Source organism: Panthera tigris, chromosome B3 (genome assembly GCF_018350195.1).
Source record: "Panthera tigris isolate Pti1 chromosome B3, P.tigris_Pti1_mat1.1, whole genome shotgun sequence".
In the NCBI taxonomy this organism is placed as follows: Eukaryota; Metazoa; Chordata; class Mammalia; order Carnivora; family Felidae; genus Panthera; species Panthera tigris.
In genome coordinates, this window is record NC_056665.1 from 94,994,481 (window position 1) to 95,013,451 (window position 18,971).

At 35.9% G+C, this 18,971-nt stretch overlaps 1 protein-coding gene across 1 annotated transcript in view; it reads right to left on the reverse strand.

The window, feature by feature from the left end:
* The window catches only part of MDGA2 (MAM domain containing glycosylphosphatidylinositol anchor 2), an 856,127-nt gene that overhangs the window by 494,489 nt on the left and 342,667 nt on the right, over positions 1–18,971 (reverse strand). Inside the window, exon 2 of the mRNA XM_042989635.1 lies at positions 51–190. Coding sequence (XP_042845569.1) covers positions 51–190 — 140 coding nt within the window. The remainder of the gene's footprint in view (positions 1–50; positions 191–18,971) is intronic.

Consider the following 18,971-nt stretch of genomic DNA (forward strand, 5'->3'; position numbering starts at 1 on the left):
GCAAGAAAGGTCAATGAGAGTTTCCCTCACTGTCACGGTTCGGGACTCACCTGTGGACGTGGATGTCCTGTGACCAGACAGGTCAGTTCTAGGGTTTCTCCTTCCCGTATAGTATAGACCCTTTCAGAGTAGCGCTCCTCCTCAATGTTACAGGCCAAGCCTGAATGCACAATACGAACCGTTGGGGGAGCTGTCGAGTCAAGAAGAAGAGAGACAAGACATAAAAAAAGTAAGTAAACTCTCCTCCCATGAATCATCTTCGTTGTCAGAGCAATTCTTATTAGACTTTACCACAGTCAGATCCATCAGTCTTAACACTTTGAGCAACCCCAAGGGATTAAAGATATTGCTGGACAGGAAGCTTTAAACTTTTCTAACAGTCACCAATACATTCTGAAAATGGCAAAGGGGAACATGATGGTAGGAGAAAACTCATGACTTAGGAACTCATCATCATTACAAGACTGCATGATGAGATCTGAATGCTAAAATGGGAGAGGTCCTTCCTTTTCTGAAACCCCAAATTTAATATAGAAAAGGATGCTGCCCAAAATCTAAGTAGTGCAACCTCCAGAGACCAATAGAAAGAATAAAGGAATTTAAATGAAAAACACTGGCATTTTTCTACTAATTTTGTAAGCCTTGTGGTGCAAATAGAGTGCTAATGAATGAGAAGATTTTGTTGTCAGGAATTAAACATCAACTTAGCTTTCAATATTTATAGACTCTTGTGTTGATATGAGCAAAAGATGATCGTTGAATTAAGCCATTGAAGAAGGCAATAAATCATTGATTCCCAAGTATAAAATTCTGATTCAAGAGAGACATAGTTCTCATGAAGCTATCCAAATTCCTAAGTGTTATTTTCTCCTCTTTCAATACCACACAGGCCAATAAAACTTGACTAGCATTAAATGACTTACTTATCACTGAAAATCCACTATATGCAAAAACTCTTCCAGTCATAAGAAACACTTAGATAATAAAATATGTTTGCTGTCACCAAAGAGATAAATGTCAGTTACTAGCTTCAAATTGGAGATCATTCTCATTTGTGAATTCAGGATTTTTATTTGTAATAAACACATTTGGGAATGGAGGAGAAAGGGTTATTTTAATTAAAGGCAAGTGGAAAGGCTGCATCTACAGGTAAAGGATAGTAATCTCAAGAATTTCCTGTAGCAATCTTAACCTAAACATCAGTATTGTCAGTAGATGCTATGGTTGCTTAAAAATTAATGAAAGCACACTTGAAATTCTTTATGTAACATTAAAAAGATCATGAATATCGTAGAATTTGGTTGAACTTGGTGATTCTATGGAGGAAATAAAATGAATATAAGTCCAACTTATGGGAAAATTTCTTCTGGAAAAATCTGTGTTCTGAAAGTAATACAAAAGAAAAAGTTTCCAATATCTAATACTTTGTTTTATATAAACTAATGTATATAGCATTAACAATCGAAAAACATATTTTATTATCGTTCTCAATTTCAAACAGAAACTGATAGAAAAGTCTATTTATAGATAATAAAATCATTGGGTATTTCAAGTTCTTTCTGGATTCCCAAGCTGAGTCCTGTTCTTCAACTTTCAAATTCAGGATCTCAGTTTCCAATACCCAGCATCAAATGACATGTAAAGATTTCCAGCAGGAAGATAAGAAGATTTAGAAAAGTAATTCTTACATTCACTATGCACAAAAACAATTCCCCAAAAACCTGTTTAAAATCCAGATTTCAGAGGTATGGCCAGAGATCTGTTATGGATGCAGAAAACTCAAGAATCTGCATTTTTGCTGAGCACCCAGATGATAACGATGCCAGTGCTACTTAGGCCAGATGATCAAAAATAATTTTCTAAGTCTTGTAAGTATTTCTTGACTCAAGGAAAGTACTCCAAGGAATAAAATATCATTTTCCTTTTAATATTGTCAAGTAACTAAATTTCATGCATGCATCATTTCATTGGTTTGAACATTAAATTATGTTCAAAAAAATCAAATGTTTTGTTTGATCTATAAAATCAATTTATCAAAAAAAAATTCACCATGTCTTTGGACCCTGTCTAGACACTGTAATAATTTGTTTAGTTTTATGACATTAGAAATCCTTATCTGCAGCGTTTTGCTGGGTGTTCTGATACACTGCACACAATGTTTCTGACATATCATTTCCTATAAGGATCAAACTTAAACTTCAAAGAAGCAAAATCAGAGAGCTACTTATTTTTAAGCATCCATAATAAAACTGTATACGTATTATAGAGGTTAACAAACTGATGACAATTAATAAACATTTTCAAAACAGAAATAGAAAATACAGATTCACTACTTTGAAATATTATTCTATGCCAAATGTATCTTAATAAGTGATAGCACACATTTACTAATACATCTAATTATAGAGTAACATGACAATTTTTCCAGATTAATTTACACATTATTTTTGTTTTAATTTCAAATCAATGAATAACATTGTTATTTTAAGATATATCTTTCCAAAGCATCATTATGCAAATAAGTAGCTTTATTTAAAACATGAAAATTATACAATAAGCACACTGTGTTCATGTACAAGGCTTAATTTTCTACTTTCTTCTATATTTTAACACGTTCTTAGAAAAGGTAATGCCTATATATTGTAATCATTATGAACCTACTGTCTATCTTATGGTAAGGCAGAATATTCTACCAAAGTTTAGGAGTGGAAGATGTATTTTTCCTAGTATGCATTAAAATATGTGCTTAGTAACTTTCATTGCTCAGTGATAAGAGGAGTATTTTGGAAGCTTTCACTAACTCTTTGGTCTGCAGAAAGCTCAACTGAAAAGGTCTTAGTTCATCCAGGTCAACACTCTTATTTCCAAATTGGGGACATCAAGTGACCTGCTCATAGGCCTGTAGCTAGTTGTGGCCTAAATGAGACCAGAACCACTGGTCCTTTGTTCTTTTCACTACTTCATGCTATTAAAACTATGTCTGACATAGTTAAATAAGGGCTCTAAATAACTCCTAAACTAGACTTACACTACACTAGAGGGAAGAAAAAGATTAAGTGTTCATGAAGTAGAGCACTGCAAGTAGACCAACAACATAAACACTATAATTGCTACAAACAACCAAAGTAATATTGTCCCACTTCATCATCCTGCCTCCAGTATGTGCCCAACCCAAGAAATCTCACAACTGCCAAAATAATATGCTGAAAATTTCTATTTTCAACATGTCCTCTTCCTGCCTAAGGATCCATGATGTCTCTGCATAATGTTTCACAGAGGAATGCCTCGAGGAGTTCTGTAAAGGTCCTCATACTGACTATTCAATCTGAAACCATACTTCTCTGTAACATCAGCCCACCAGGGGTAAGGTAAAGAGCACTGAGATTTTAAGCCTTTGATCTCATATACAGATCTTCAAGCATGTATTTATTGAGCAACTGCTATCCATCAGATACGAGAGGCTTTGCTCACATATCCTCCCATCTAGAATTCCCAGACAGATATTTAGACCAATGTTCCTGACACCTTCTTGGATTATTTAGCAATGATTCTCCTTTCTTTTCTTCAGGAGATATGTACTGCCCAGTGATTTTCCTTTTCCTTAACACTCTAATTTTACATTAAGCATATCATTGCCAGGATGAGCACCATTTTTGGCATCTGCTCCATATCACATGATTCAGAATGCAGAGTAGATTTACATTTAATAATTTATTTTAATTTCATAATTAATTCCAAATTTATGTTTTAGCAAATATCACTATAATGACACCAACATCCTATTTTAGCAAAATATCAACTATTATGGCATTGAATTTACTTAACTCTAAATATAAATGCAATTTGCAGTACTCTAACTGAAGCACGTCATCTTTTATCCTCTGCCTTGTTGAAAAAAGCCTCAATTCATCATCCTGAAATTGGACTAAGGGTTATGATCCCCTTTGCCCTGTAGAGTCAGCAACAAATTAAAATGTTAAAATATTGCATGAGACTCATATTCATCCAAATTTGTTTGAAGTAAACCAAATCCCATTACGTAAAATCTTTCCTAACACTAATCACATCAACTCCCTTAATTCGAGTAAATTGGCTTTGGGTTCAAAAGGTCAGCCTGAAAGGGCAAAAGAGAGATATTCTTTTATCTTGTTAGAGTATACTTTTGAAAGTTAAACCAAATTCTCTCTGTATGCTGTTGGAGAAAGGACACAAAGAAATTATGCTCCAATGGCAACAATCAGGAGCATTTCTAGGCTTTCATTCTCATATACAGACTTTCAAGCATATATTTACTGAACAACTGCTGTAGATCAGGCAGAAGGCTATGTCCTGGGGATATAAAAATTAATGTTGTGAGCTGTACCTTTTAGCGGCTTACAGCCCATAGGGTCTGTCCAATTAGGAAGGAGGGAAGGAAGGAAGGAAGGAAAGAAGGGTGGTACTCTAACAGAAGAAAGTGAAAAGTACTATAAGAGGACAACCCAGAAGATGCCTAAATCTGCCTGGAGGTTTCTAACATGAGTCAGTGACATGTAACCTAGGTCTGAAACCATGTGGTGGGAACAAAGGAGGACACTCCAGAAAGAGGAAGCAGTGCATTCAAAGGCACGTCTGCAAGAGACTGCCTGCAGTGTTTAGGAAATAACTACATTAAAATGTGGCCCACGTAGTTTATAACTTACTCTAAATGTTGACACTGGCGCCACTCTCTCAACTTGCCATTATGTCTCGAGACACAGCAGAGACGCCGTACAGTCCTAGGAATGGAAATGAGGGCAGAGACCTACTTCAGCGGGTTTTGTTAGGCAGGAGTTGAAGACTAACTCCAGGTGGGGTGAAGGAGGAGTTAAGATGACACAGAAGTTTACACTTCAGTTAACTAGGTGGGAGATGACTGTTTAAATAGAAAATGCCTGTTGAGCACCAGGCTAGCTCAGTCAGTAGAGAATACAACTCTTGACCTCACGGTCCTGAGTTTGATCTCCATGTTGGGCCTAGACCTTATTTTACAAAAAAAAAAAAAAAAAAAAAAAGAATAGAAATAAAATGCTCTCTTGATCACTACATACTCCACATTATTCATAGGTGGAAAAGATTTGAGATCAGGCGTTCTGAGCCCAAATCATGGAGGGGAGGACTTTGTTAGAGAAAAGACTTAGCTGCAAAGCATTTTCAAAAAAGTCGTTTTCCAATAGCAGGCAAGCTATTAGCCAGTAAACAGGTTTGGTATTAGGAGTTTTCTCTTGTCTAAGAACTCCAGATAAGAGCTTTGTACTTTGGTAAGTCCCTCAAATCCCTGATCCAACTACTCTCTTTGGAAATCTAGTTGCCAATATAATCTTGACACTCTTCAACACCAGGTCAAGACAGCTTATGTTCTTGATGCAGGTCCCAGATTTCCTGGGACAGGCAATGTGGAGAGGGATGCTCATTGGCCCCCTCTCAGAAGCCCTGGTAAAGACATCAGGGAACCACCCAGCACCAGCATCTCTCACACATTCTGTCAAGAGACAGAGACACAGAGACAGAGAGATAGAACATCTCACACCTCACTGCTCTCACATGGCTAGAGATAATACAGTTGACATTGTTAGTTAACAGCATTCTCTTAGCAAGCATTCAGTTGCGCTCTTCAAGCAAACATAACAATAATCAAATTTCTTCCCATTCTCCATTTTTGATTTAAGTGATCACATGCTTCCATAAAACGCTTCTCAGTTTTGCTGAACATCTTACATTTAGCTAATGACACTGTCAATAATTGGCCTCTTCTGCTTATTTCACACAATCTCCAATACAGCACATTTAAATAGTAATTCTAAAAATGGTGTCTTCCTTTCTTAATTTCTCTCTCTCACCCAAGTGACTGGTTTAAGATAGAAGATGAGTCTTCTCCTCCCTCCTTTTTTCAGTATGATCTTCCAATTCAATACTTAAATTAAGTATTGTGTCTTTAGGCAGAGTCCATATTTATCCTTCTTGTTTACAACAATTTGCTTAGTATCTTTTTTCTTAGGTGCATTATATTACATATTCCGATATAACAAACACAGGGAAGAAGAGAATAGGAAGATTTCGTCGATGAGGTGAAAAATTCAGTTTTAGATGCTAATGGTGAGCTGACCAACAACGGAAAAGTCACTGCTGTACATAAAGATTTAGAACTTCCAGAGTAGTGGGTGGTTGACAACAAGAGAATAGGCGAAACCTTGAAAACAGAGAATGCAAAGTGAGAAATGAACAGGATAATGATAGAAACAGAGGAGTATGAATTCTTAATACAGAGATGCCAAGAAAAAGACTTTAATACGTTTCTAAAGTCCGAGAACTAGAAGGAAAACAAAGAAAATGTAGTTCTTTAAAAGTTACATTAAGAGGGGTGCCTGGGTGGCTCAGTTGGTTAAGCATCCGACTTGGGCTCAAGGTCATGATCTCGTGGTCTGTGAGTTCGAGCCCCACGTCGGGCTCTGGGCTGACAGCTCAGAGCCTGGAGCCTGCTTCAGATTCTGTGTCTCCTTCTCTCTCTGACCCTCCCCCATTCGTGCTCTGTCTCTCTTTGTCTCAAAAATAAATAAACATTAAAAAAATTTTTTAAGTTACATAAAGAGATGCTCAAGCATGGGGAACTGTCCAAAATGTTACTTACAACAGGGTTGTCAGTTAGGAGGATCACAAACAAAAGGTCATTGCCTATGAGAGCTAGGATGGCATTTGGTGAATTTTGAGTGAGATATGGTATTAGAGTAATGGGGTCAAAAGATGAATGAGGTAAGACTCAATGGAGAGAGAAAAGTCTTAGTAGGTCAAACCAACTTAGGGCAAAAAGTAAAACTTCTATTCAGGTTCGCCCATAAGTGAAAAGGAACGTAAGTATAAAATGGAATCCTTTAACAATATCATACCATCATCTCAGAACTGCAAAGACTAATTATTTATTTTTTTTAATGTTTATTTTTGAGAGAGGGAGAGGACAAAGTGCAAGTCAGGGAGGGGCAGAGAGGGAGGGATACACAGACTCCAAAGCAGGCTCCAGGCTCTGAGCTGTCAGCACAGAGCCAGACGCAGGACTCAAACTCACAAACCGGGAGATCATGACCTGAGCCAAAGTTGGATGCTTAACTGACTGAGCCACCCAGGCGCCCTGCAAAGACGGATTATTTACATTATATAGTAAACAAACCATAATGTTTGTGTTTCCAACATAAACAACTTTATGCAATACTATACTATTTTCTATAATTCTTCATCATTCTTTTAAAATTGACTTCCCTGGGGTGCCTGGGTGGCTCAGTGGGTTGAGCGTCTGACTTCGGCTCAGGTCATGATCTCATAGTTCATGGGTTCAGCCCTGCGTCGGGCTCTGTGCTGACAGCTCAGAGCCTGGAGCCTGCTTCGGATTCATTGTCTCCCTCTCTCTCTGCCCCTCCCCTGCTCTTGCTCTGTCTCTCTCAGTGTCTCAAAAATAAATAAACGTTAAAAAAATTTTTTAATTGACTTTCCTAAAATCCTACCTGTTCTTCTTTTCCTTCTTTTTTTTCCTCTGTTTACTCTTTTACAAGTTTAACTTTTGTCAATTTCTGCACCACATATGCAGAAATCTCTCAAAACTATCTAATTTCTTCTATAAAAAATACAATCAAGGTTAATCCCTACAACACATAAATATACTTAAATGAACCCATATTTTAAAAAGAAAAGAAAAACAGAGACAAACCAAGAGCATTTATCTTCCCATCAAGGCCTCTCCTTGTCCTTCCTTTACAGTTTAGTGCTTAGAAATAACAGTACACACTCTAAGCCATCCTTCTGCGTCTGCTTTGCTATCCTCAGACCACAGCAGCCTGGCTTCTGCCTATTGCTTGTATTTATAAAAGGAAAATAGAAGATGGTAAGCTGCTAGATTTGGCATTATTTTGGTCTTCTACCTCTCCTTCAGTCTTAGTTTATCTGCCTTTGCCTCCATGAGACTATAAGGATCTTATGAAATTATACCCTTACTCTACATTTTAAAACAACATAGACTTATTAAATCCCACTAATATACTCACTACACTCATGAATATAAACACATATGGAAACATGCCCATAAACAAAATGTTCAATTTGTATGTCTATTCTAATAATTTCCTTAAAATGTAGTTAAAATCCCTCTGTCATTGCCCTAAGTAATCCCAAATAGGGCAATAGTCTGATACACAAACAACATACAGATTATTTTAGTCAATTTTTAGTTCCAAAAAAAAATCAGTTAGAAACTGACATTTGACTTTTTTGATTCATTGATTTCTTTTAATTAACTACTATTTCAGCATCAGTGTGAACTCATTTCCCTCCCCCTTTCCCCTCAACCTATATATTTGATTAACACAATATTCCTATTCACATCAGAGAAATACCTTTTTATATTTACAAAATATAAAAATATATTTTATATATAATAAAATAAAAGTACTAAGATCCTATTGATTATTCTGGATTTAACCAAAAGAAGGCCGTATCTACCTCATATGACTTTGAGAAAAGGCTCTTAATATGAAAAGTTTTAAATATTTTGCATTATTTCTTCAGTACATGTTGAGCAGCATTGTTGTAAGTTAATTGAGCTCCCCTGAGAGACTCTCCAAAGCCCAAAAGTAAGGTAAGAAAATTAAACCCTGAAGCCTCTGCTTTTAGAAAGGAGCTATTAATGTTTTCTAAATAACAGAAGTTAATATGATTTTTTAGGTTAGTGTCAGCTAAGTATTTAAAGAAAAGTGTTTAAGTTAAAAATTTTAACTCAAGTTATCTGTTTATATGCAACAGATACTATTTAAGATGGAAGAAAGTCTGTCATCAAAAGAAAGTAACAATAATAATGTAATTATATACATGAAATATCTCTGATGAATACAGATACAAAATTCATCAACAAAATATAAGCAAACCAAATCCAAAAATATGTTAAAAAACCATTTACCATGATCAAATAGGATTTTTTCCAGGGATCCAAGGGTGGTTCAATACTCACAAACCAATCAATGTGGTATATTATGTCAACAAGAGAAAGGATAAAAACCATATGATCATCTCAATACATGTATAAAAAACATTTGACAAAGTGCACCATCCATTCATGATAAAAAATCCTCAAAAAAACAGGTTTAAAGGAACATACCTCAACATAATAAAGGCCACACATTAAAAATCACTGCTACCATCATACTCAATGGTAAAAAACTGAAGAGCTTTCCTTCTAAGATGAGGAACAAGACAAGGATGTTCACTCTCACACTTTTATCCAACATAGTTTTGGAAGTCCTAGTCACAGCAATCAGACAAGAAAAAAAAGGGGGGGGGGCATCCAAAGTGGTAAAGAAGAAGTAAAACTTTGACTATTTGCAAATGGCATGATATTCTCTATATAAAACCCAAAAGACTCCATCAAACAAACTAATAGAACTGATAAATTTATTCAGTGAAGTTGTAGAATACAAAATTAATACACAGATCTGTTGCATTTCTGTATATTAATAATGAATTTGCAGAAAGCGAAATTAAGAAAACAATCCTATTTACAAATGCACCAAAACTAATAAAATAACTAGAAATAAACTTAACCAAGGAAGTGAAAGACCTGTACTCTGTACAAGTAAACACTGATGAAAGAAATTGAAGATGACACAAATAAATGGAAAGATATTCCATGTCCCTGGATTGAAAAGCCAATATTACTAAAATGTCCATACTACCCAAAGTAATCCACAGATTTAATGTGATCTCTATCAAAATACCAACATTTTTCACAGAACTAAAACAAAATACTATTAAAATTTGTCTTGAACCACAAGACTATGAATTGCCAAAGTAATCTTATAAAAGAAGAATAAAGTTGGAGGTATCACAATCCAAGATTTCAAGATATACTACAAAGCTAATCTAAATAGTACAGTATTAGCACAAAAATAATCACATAGATAAATGGAACAGGATAAAGAGCACAGGAATGAACCCTTGTCTATATGGTCAGTCAACCTATGACAAAGAAGGCAAGAATATACAATGGGAAAAATGACAGTCTCTTCAATAAATGGTGCTGGGAAAACTGACAGCTACATGTGAAAGAATGAAACTGGACCACTTTTCTACACTCTACACAAAAATAAATCCAAAATGGATTAAAGCCCTAAATGTGAGACCTGAAACCATAAAAATCCTAGAATAAGCCCTAGGCAATAATTTCTTTAACATCAGCCATAGAAACATTTTTTCTAGGTATGTCTCCTCAGGCAAGAGAAAGAAAAGCAAAATTAAAATATTGGGACTACACCAAAATGAAATGCTTTTGCAGAGCAAAGGAAACCAACAAAACAACAAGATAACCTACTAAAAAGAAAAAGATATTTGCAAATGATATACCTGATACAGGATTAATATCCAAAATATGTAAAGCACTTACACAACTCAACACCAAAAAAGCCCAAATAATCAAATTAAAAGACAAGCAGAGGATCTGAACAGATATTTTCCAAGAAGGATATACAGATGTCCCACAGAAATATGAAAAGATGTTCAATATCACTCATCATCAGGGAAATGCAAATCAAAATCACAATGAGATATCACCTCACACCTGTCAGAATGGCTAAAATCAAAAACTCAAGAAATACCATGTGTTGGCGAGGATATGGAGAAAAAGCAACCCTCATGCTCTGTTGATGGGAATGCAAACTGGTACAGCCACTGTGGAGGACAATATGGAGGTTCTTCAAAAATTTAAACTAGAATTACCATTTGACCCACTAACTCGACTACTGGGTATTAACCCAAAGAAAATGAAAACACTAATCTAAAAAGATACATGCATCCTTTTGTTGATTGCAGAATTATTACAATAGTGAAGATAGGAAGCAGCCCAAGTGTTCATCTATAGATAAATGGATAAAGAAGAGGTGGTATACACACATACACACACACACACACACACACACGCTGGAATACTACTCTGCCATAAAAAGGAGATCTTGCCATTTGTAACAACATGGATGGATCCAGAGTATATTATGCTAAGCAAAATAAGTCAGTCAGAGAGAGACAAATACTATACGATCTCACTCATATGTGGAATGTAAGAAACAAAACAAATGAACAAACAAACAAAAAGAGACAAAAAAACCAGACTCTTAAATAGAGAACAAACTAGTGGGTGGGTGCCAGAGGGGAGGTGTGTAGGACAAGTGTGAAATACATAAACAACACTAAGAACAGAAAATAAAATGACCTTCAATAATAATACAACTATGTGCATGAAATTTTGAAGTTAAACACAAAAATCAGTAATGCAATTTAAGTTGTAATGTTAAAACAAAAATAAAACCAATAATGTTTTTGTATAAAAGAACTACCTTGTAATGTCATTTTCTAATATTATCCATTCAGGGTACTAACTTTGCAGAAAATTAAACACATAACAGCAAAATATAATCTAAACTATATTCCACAAAATAACATTTTGTGTCCTATTTTTCTTAAGTGAAACAATATAAAAATTTTAAATTTTATTACATGGAGGTTTCTATATTTGCAAATTCGGATTTCATCAAAAATATCTCTTTGTTTTCACCTAGAAGCATAACCTATTAATATCTATAGCTAAAACTTCAAAGACTCTTATATGTTTTATAGATGAAAAACACATTTCACTGAATCTACGGTTTTTAACATTCCTTTTTTCAAATAGAGCATTTGACAACCTCTTATGTGTGTTCCATAGAGGAACCGTGGACCTCCAAGTCTTAGTTGGCCTCCAGTTCCCTACATCCTTGTCTCTATGTGGACATTCCTAGCCCAAACCCTTGACTATGTTCTTCCTGGTATTTTACAGGGGAAATACCTGACTTACACCTAGCAAATATTTGAAAGCCCATCAAATATTTTGTTAATCTTGTATTTTGCTCACAAAGGATTTGTGTGGACTAAGCTGGGTACCCCAACTTGAAGGTAATTATTATGGGGAACTGCACATTCCTCTTCCTGGGTAGGAATGAGATACCCTATACACAAGTTCCTGGCTTTCTATTGGATGCTATAGCACATTCTGAATTGTTTGCAACTAGTAGTTGAATCATGTCTCTAATAAATTTTAGAAAAATAAAAAATAACTACTCCAGAAACTTTGAAGCCTAGGCCATAGACTATCAACCTCAACAACAAGCTGAGACAAACACTATCTTGCTTTTATGGCACTGTTCTTTTTGGGCTTTGAGTCAGTGTGGGGGCACGGTAATGGAGACACAGACCCTATTATAACACTGCAAGAGAGGGCAGCATTTAATCCTTAAAACCTTTGATTAGGTCTTCTTCCTCTAAATCAAACTTGTGAAATGGCTTCCTCCTAATAATGTCAGAAGCTATGTATCATGCGGTCAGTGAACCATCCAAGGTTCTTTGAACCACATCTTCCTTGCCCCTTATGAATTATTACCACATCTTATGAGATCAGGACTCTTGAAGCCACAGGTACTGATTACATCATTTTTTTTTTATCCCTCTGGACTGAAATGTATACCTCAATACACTCATCCTTCAGTAAAATTAAGAGCTTTACAGCCTTCTGGAAGGAACTTAAGCTACAGCAAATACTAACTAAAATGAAATTAGTCTCATCATTGTGCTGCAACCTTAATCACAAATTGGGTATTTACAGAGAGCCATTATTTCTTCCAGTCTAGCTCATCAAAAACAAAACAAAACAAAACAAAACAAAAAAAACGAGATTTACTACAGAATATGCCAAAAATGAAAACTTCAATTTGCTTCTCCAAGAGTGGCAATGGCAAGCAGAAAATGTTGATGATCTGACCTGCCAATTTCCCCATTGTTTCTCTCCACTGAGAAATCACTGCCGCTGCCTGTGACTAACCCCAAGGAGAACAACTTCCTCAACATGTCAGGAAAATGCCTTCTGGACCCCAGAATGCAGGAATCAGTGTGGCAGTGAGCCACGCCCAAAATCCCCTACTGAACAGAGCAGAAACGAGATTATCACTAAGCAAAAATGAGTCAGAATCCACTAGGGCAATAATGTACTCCATGGACTGAGAATTTAGCAAACACCAGGCACCTGTGTAACAAATGTGATTCTGACAATCTCTAGTTCTCTCTAAAACCTGAAATGTTTATTTGTAATTTCCATTGAAGAAAACAAGACACCTTCAGTGAAATTCAATAAATTGTCAGCGTTTACTTTTAACTACAATTCTGCCTTACCCTAAAAAACAAATTTTGTTAGGGTGCCTGAGTGGTTCAGTTAGTGAAGCGTTCAACTCTTGATTTTGGCTGCAGTCATGATCTCGTAGTTTGTGAATTCAAGCCCTGCATCAGGCTCTGTGCTGACGGTGGGTAGCCTGCTTGGAATTCTCTCTTTCCCTGTCTCTCTGCCTCTCCCCTGCTCGCTCGCTTGTGCGCTCTCTCTCTCTCTCTCAAAAAAAAAAAAAAAAAAAAAAAAAAAAAAAAGCTTAAAAAAAACACAAATTTTGTTGTGTTTCATTTTGCGGTGCTGCATCTTTTTAAAAGGTCAAACATTCCCTTATATCTTTGGAATTTAGGGGAAAGAACCAAAAACAGAAAGAAAATGATCAATCATTTATATACTGACAGGTAAAACGTGTTTTTATTACATTACTTGGTGCCATAAGACTCAAAGTAAAAACATCTGTCTAAATCATGTAATGTGACACATAAGCAATTATTAGTAAGTCTTATCATCCACCATCCAATTATTTTAAATATTAAGCTTTGACAATTTCAAACATACACATACTTTCTCTGCTTCCACGGCACACTTGCACTCATTGTCTTAATCTCAATGGTAAAGATAACACCTGCCTATCTGTCTGGACCAACCAGGTTTTTTCCCATGAACTTCAGTCCATTTTCAAAAATTGATTTAGAGTCTTCTGACTTTTCTTAAACTATGTTTCTGGACTTTGAATATCCTACCCTCTTCTTTGCACTGCTGTTTGTCTGATATATGAAAATCCAGTGAATGACCAAGCCCATTATGATTCAAGTCACCAGCTCTGTCCGTCTTTCCAGGTCCCCTACAATGAACCATCACTCATGTATCATCTTACACCCCCACTTTTACTGACCCACTGTCCCAGAGATCTATATCACCAATGCCAACATTACAATTTTACATCACCAACATAATGTAAGCCAATACCTAAAACAGTCAAAATTTTAAGAAAAGAAAAACGGAATTTATTCTTTCAATAATAAGTTTTTTTCACAAGAAATTTTCTCCCACACCTGCTTAATGTTATTGGTAAATAATGAACAATGAATTGTATGTATGTATGTATGTACATATGTGTGTATGTGTGTATATATATATATATATATATGCGTGTGTGTATGTGTGTGTGTGTATATATATACACACCTCTAGATAGAAAGTCTTTAATGATGAAAGTTGAATCTTTCTAATGTTGCTAATTTACAGTACTGGGTTTGAAGTTGGGTTTCCTGGGTTGGGAAATACTAGCATATAATCTTGGATAGTCTCACTTCCTCACGTATAAAATGAAGATAATAAAACTTTTTACTTCACACTGCTGCAGTGATCATATTAGAATAATGCATATCTGAAGCTTACATCAGTGCCTGGCTCATAGCAGTAAGCATTCAAAATTTTAGTTTTTGTTGGCAGCCTGAAATCCTCATGTATAGAGCAAACATTGGAGGAATGATATTATTACTGATTAGTGAAATCATTATATTATCTTCCCAATAATTTACATGAAAAAAAATGAAAAATATCTGTAACAATTACACCAACTTAATATAAATTGTCCACATAATGAAACCATCAAATTTGTCAACAAAGCTAAGCTTCTCTTTTTGAGGCCAGTTTATCAAGTAAATAAATGAAAATTGTTGCTGAAAATGTCAACTGAAGCTGGTGTTTTTCTAGAATAAATTTACTTAATATTACAAATCATTTTAAATAAATAAAAGTAGGAAAACGCTTAAAGAATAACAAGTGGGTGTATCTACAGAGAAGTATTTCAGAAAGGCTTTTGTCTACTTAATCACAGAATCAGCATTCTTGTAAATATATTTTAGGGGCACCTGGGTGGCTCAGATGGTTAAGTGTCTGACTCTTGGTTTCAGCTCAGGTCATGATCTCACAGTTTGTGGGACTGAGCCTTGTGTCGGGCTCTGTGCTGGCAGCACATATCCTGCTTGGGATTCTCTCTCCTGCTCTCTCTCTGCCTCGCTCCTGCTAGTGCTCTTTCTCTCTCAAAATAAATAAAAATAAAAACTTAAAAAAAAGAAACACATGTTAATACTCAGAGTACGAAGCATATACTTGCTTCTCTACTATAATCTCAAAAAATACAAATATTTGTAGAAATTTCAAAGACATACCCAAAGAATTATAAAGGGACCTTTTCAATACTGAAGTTTCAATAACTAAAATGAATAGTGGAGGAATGTCACAAGCCAAAAATGTTATCATGCAGCTGAAGCCTCCATTTTAATTAAGGGCTGAGAACAAGAGACCTGAGGGTCTAAATCCAGAGCTATTTTGACATATATCAAATGTTCCTTAATTTCCAATTAAAGGCCTTTTTGACAGGTTCTCATGTTGATATGTTCCTATTAGCTACTAGTACCTTTAAGTGGTGTTTTGTCACTGACCTACATTAGTATATCAAATATGACAGCAAATTAATGGCTTCACACACTAATAATTCATATTACAGTCTCTAGCCAAACATTTAGAAGAGCACCTCAATATCAATGAAACATGAATACCTCTGTTTCAACTTTATTTGATTAGACACTAAAGAAAAGTTGAATATAACAATAAATAACTTTATAGGTACTCAAAATCCTTTTTTTTTAATTTAGGATTTAGTACAGAGGTTACATAATTTAATTCTGGAAATAAACTTACTGTTTAAATAAATAAAACAAGACATACTTAATTTTGAGAAATCTAAGTACAAAGTCTTTGACATAATACATGTATGTATATGGCCCATGAGAACCTCAAATAAAAAACATGTAACTCATGTTGACATGATGTTTGTCCCTATTTTTCCCCCTTATATAAGGTAAGAGGTTAAAATATGTGACCCTGTATCATTCTTGAAGTGGGCACTGCTAAATGGCATGCTGTGGAGGTAAGGGCATTTATACTTTCTAGAAGACTTTGCCTAAGGCTTCCAACTACATTTTCTCAAGAAAAGTTCCTGTAGTGCTTGTCAGCACTGAAGAAGTCTACCCCTGGAAGGATCACATTTTCCATAGGTCATTTACATGGTGGGGGCAGGGAGGCCTATGGATCATCTCCATTTGGTTACCTAGGAAAAAGTGTCCAAAACCGCGAGGCTGTTCCCTGCACTACTCTAGCCTCTTCTCACCATTCTTATTCTAGAGTACACCAGCATTAAGCTATAAAATGGCCCAGCTACCATCTATATGATGGCTCACAAATTCAAACTGCCAATACAGACCTTAGTACTCGCCTTCTGGCCCCTATATCCTACTTTCTACTTGATAGTTTCTCTTGAATGTCATAAAGTATTCTAATATATCCAAAATTGAACTCATAACACCTTTATCTCATCAAAAAAGATGTCTTCTTTCAGCCTTTCCTGTCATTGAATGGCAATACCATCAGAAAAACTGCCTCTACCAGATACCTAGACCTCATCCTTAACACATTACCGAGCAGTTGACTTTACCCTCTTAATTGGCTCATTCCATCTTCAGCACAAGTATGCTATCCCAAGCCACTATCACCTCTCAGTCAGACTACTACAAAATCATTCTAACCGATGACCCCTTTCCAAATAAATCTCCAGACACCACCCTAGTGGTAGTTTGAAATAACCAGATCAACCCTTTACTTAAGAACCTCCAGTGGCTCCCTAATGCTTCAAAATCAAATTGTTATTATTTGAATTTTGAAAGCCCTGAACATTCTTCCCCTGATTCCACATCACATTCAAACTGTCCTCATTGTCTCTTCCAATCCCTCTAACTTGCTGGATTTTATCCTGGCTCAAGGCTTTTGCACCTGTTGCTCTCTCTGGTGCCAAAGTCCTTTTTACTCATCTTATCCTAGTTATTCCTTACTCAGTGCTCTCACTACAGGAACACGTTCCCTGGTTCCTCTGAATAAATCAAATCCCTTACTTATGGACACCCAGAGCAACATGAGCCTCTTTTTCATACCACCTGTCACAAATACAATTTTACATACACTTCTGTGGTTATTAAAGTCAGTCTCCTCCAGTTAGAAGTAAACTGTGCCCTATTTTATTCAGCATTATATCTCAAGTGCCTAGCACTGTGTCCAGCACATAACGTACTTCATTAAATGTTTACAGAATAAATATATGGATGCAGTTAAAAAAAGAAATAGCCTATACAGATCCATAGTACAAAAGAGGGGGAGAGGTGGATGGAAGGAAAGAAATCCTTAGAAAAAAAGGTACACATAATTCTCGACTATGCACATATACTAGAAATGTAATTTTACAGATAACTCACATGTCTATTTTCAAAAGTTCTGCCTTTTCCTAACTGATTGTCACTTCAGCAAATGGGACTAATCTAGGCCTATATCTCTTGTGGTAAAATAATTTACATCATAATTTTCCCTAGCCTGAGGACACAGCCTTTTGCTCCTCCCCACAGTCAGTTTATTATGTGGCAATTTCTACAAATAAAATGTCTGAGAACATGCTGCTTAAAATGCATATTGTGATTTATAATACAGTATTTTTCACTAAGTGTCATAATATCCCTCTAATGGGGTGGTGGATCTTCAGTCATCTCTTATTCTGGACTGGAACAAAAGACTATCTGCTCTATGCAGGCAAAGCACAGATACCGACATTTGCAAACAATATCCTTGGGTTTGACAATATCCAAACAAACCATCTTTCCCAACCAGTTTTTGCCACTGTACATTTCTGACTTGCAGACAAACTGCAAAACATCTATTATAATCTGTAAAATTCTATTTTTTTTTCAAATAATGAAATTGTTTCCACCCATAGTTAGACCTTTATTGGTCTGTTAAACCTGTCCCTCCTTCTAGGACACCAATACCTTATATACTAAAAGACTGAAAGCACACTCCATTTCCAAACAGCACATGCTACTGAACACCAGTCTTCAAAAAGAGGGTGTCAGGGATATTTCACCCCCTCAGGTTCATCTCTTATTTTCTGTAGACCTGCTAAAAAATTACAGTGGTTTATTTTCAATGATAGAAACAGCCACTGATAGTTGTCTTAAACACTAACTGATTGGGGAGCAACATTAAATGCTATTACTTTAAATTATTTTTGTTTATGACAAAAGCAAGAGAAATATACTTCAAATGCTTTAAAAGTTTTGTACTGTATGGGACGCCTGGGTGGCTCAGTCAGTTAAGCGTCCAACTTCGGCTCAGGTGATGATCTCACGGTACATGGGCTCAAGCCCCACATCGGGCTCTGTGCTGACAGCTCAGAGCCTGGAGCCTGTTTCAGATTCTGTGTCTCCCTCTCTCTCTGCCCCTCCCCCACTCATGCTATGTCTCCCTCTGTCTCAAAAATAAACATTAAAAAAATTTTTTTTGAAATAAAAGTTTTTGTACTGTAACAAAAAATATGCTATTTGCTATAGACTGAACGTGTCACCCTCCCCCAAAATGTTGGGTGCTTAACACCCAATACCTCAGAATGTGACCTTATTTAGAGAAAGGAAATTAATAGGGGTAATCAAGTTGAAATGAAGTCATTAGAGTCCACCCTAACTCATGTAACTGATGTCCTTACAAAAAGGGTAAAATTTGGACATAGGCATGTACACAACAAAAACACCATGTGAATTTGAAGACAGAGAATGGGATGATGCATCCAGCCAAGCCAGGAAACACCAAAGATCACCAGCAAACCACCAGCAGCTGGGGGAGAAGCATGGAA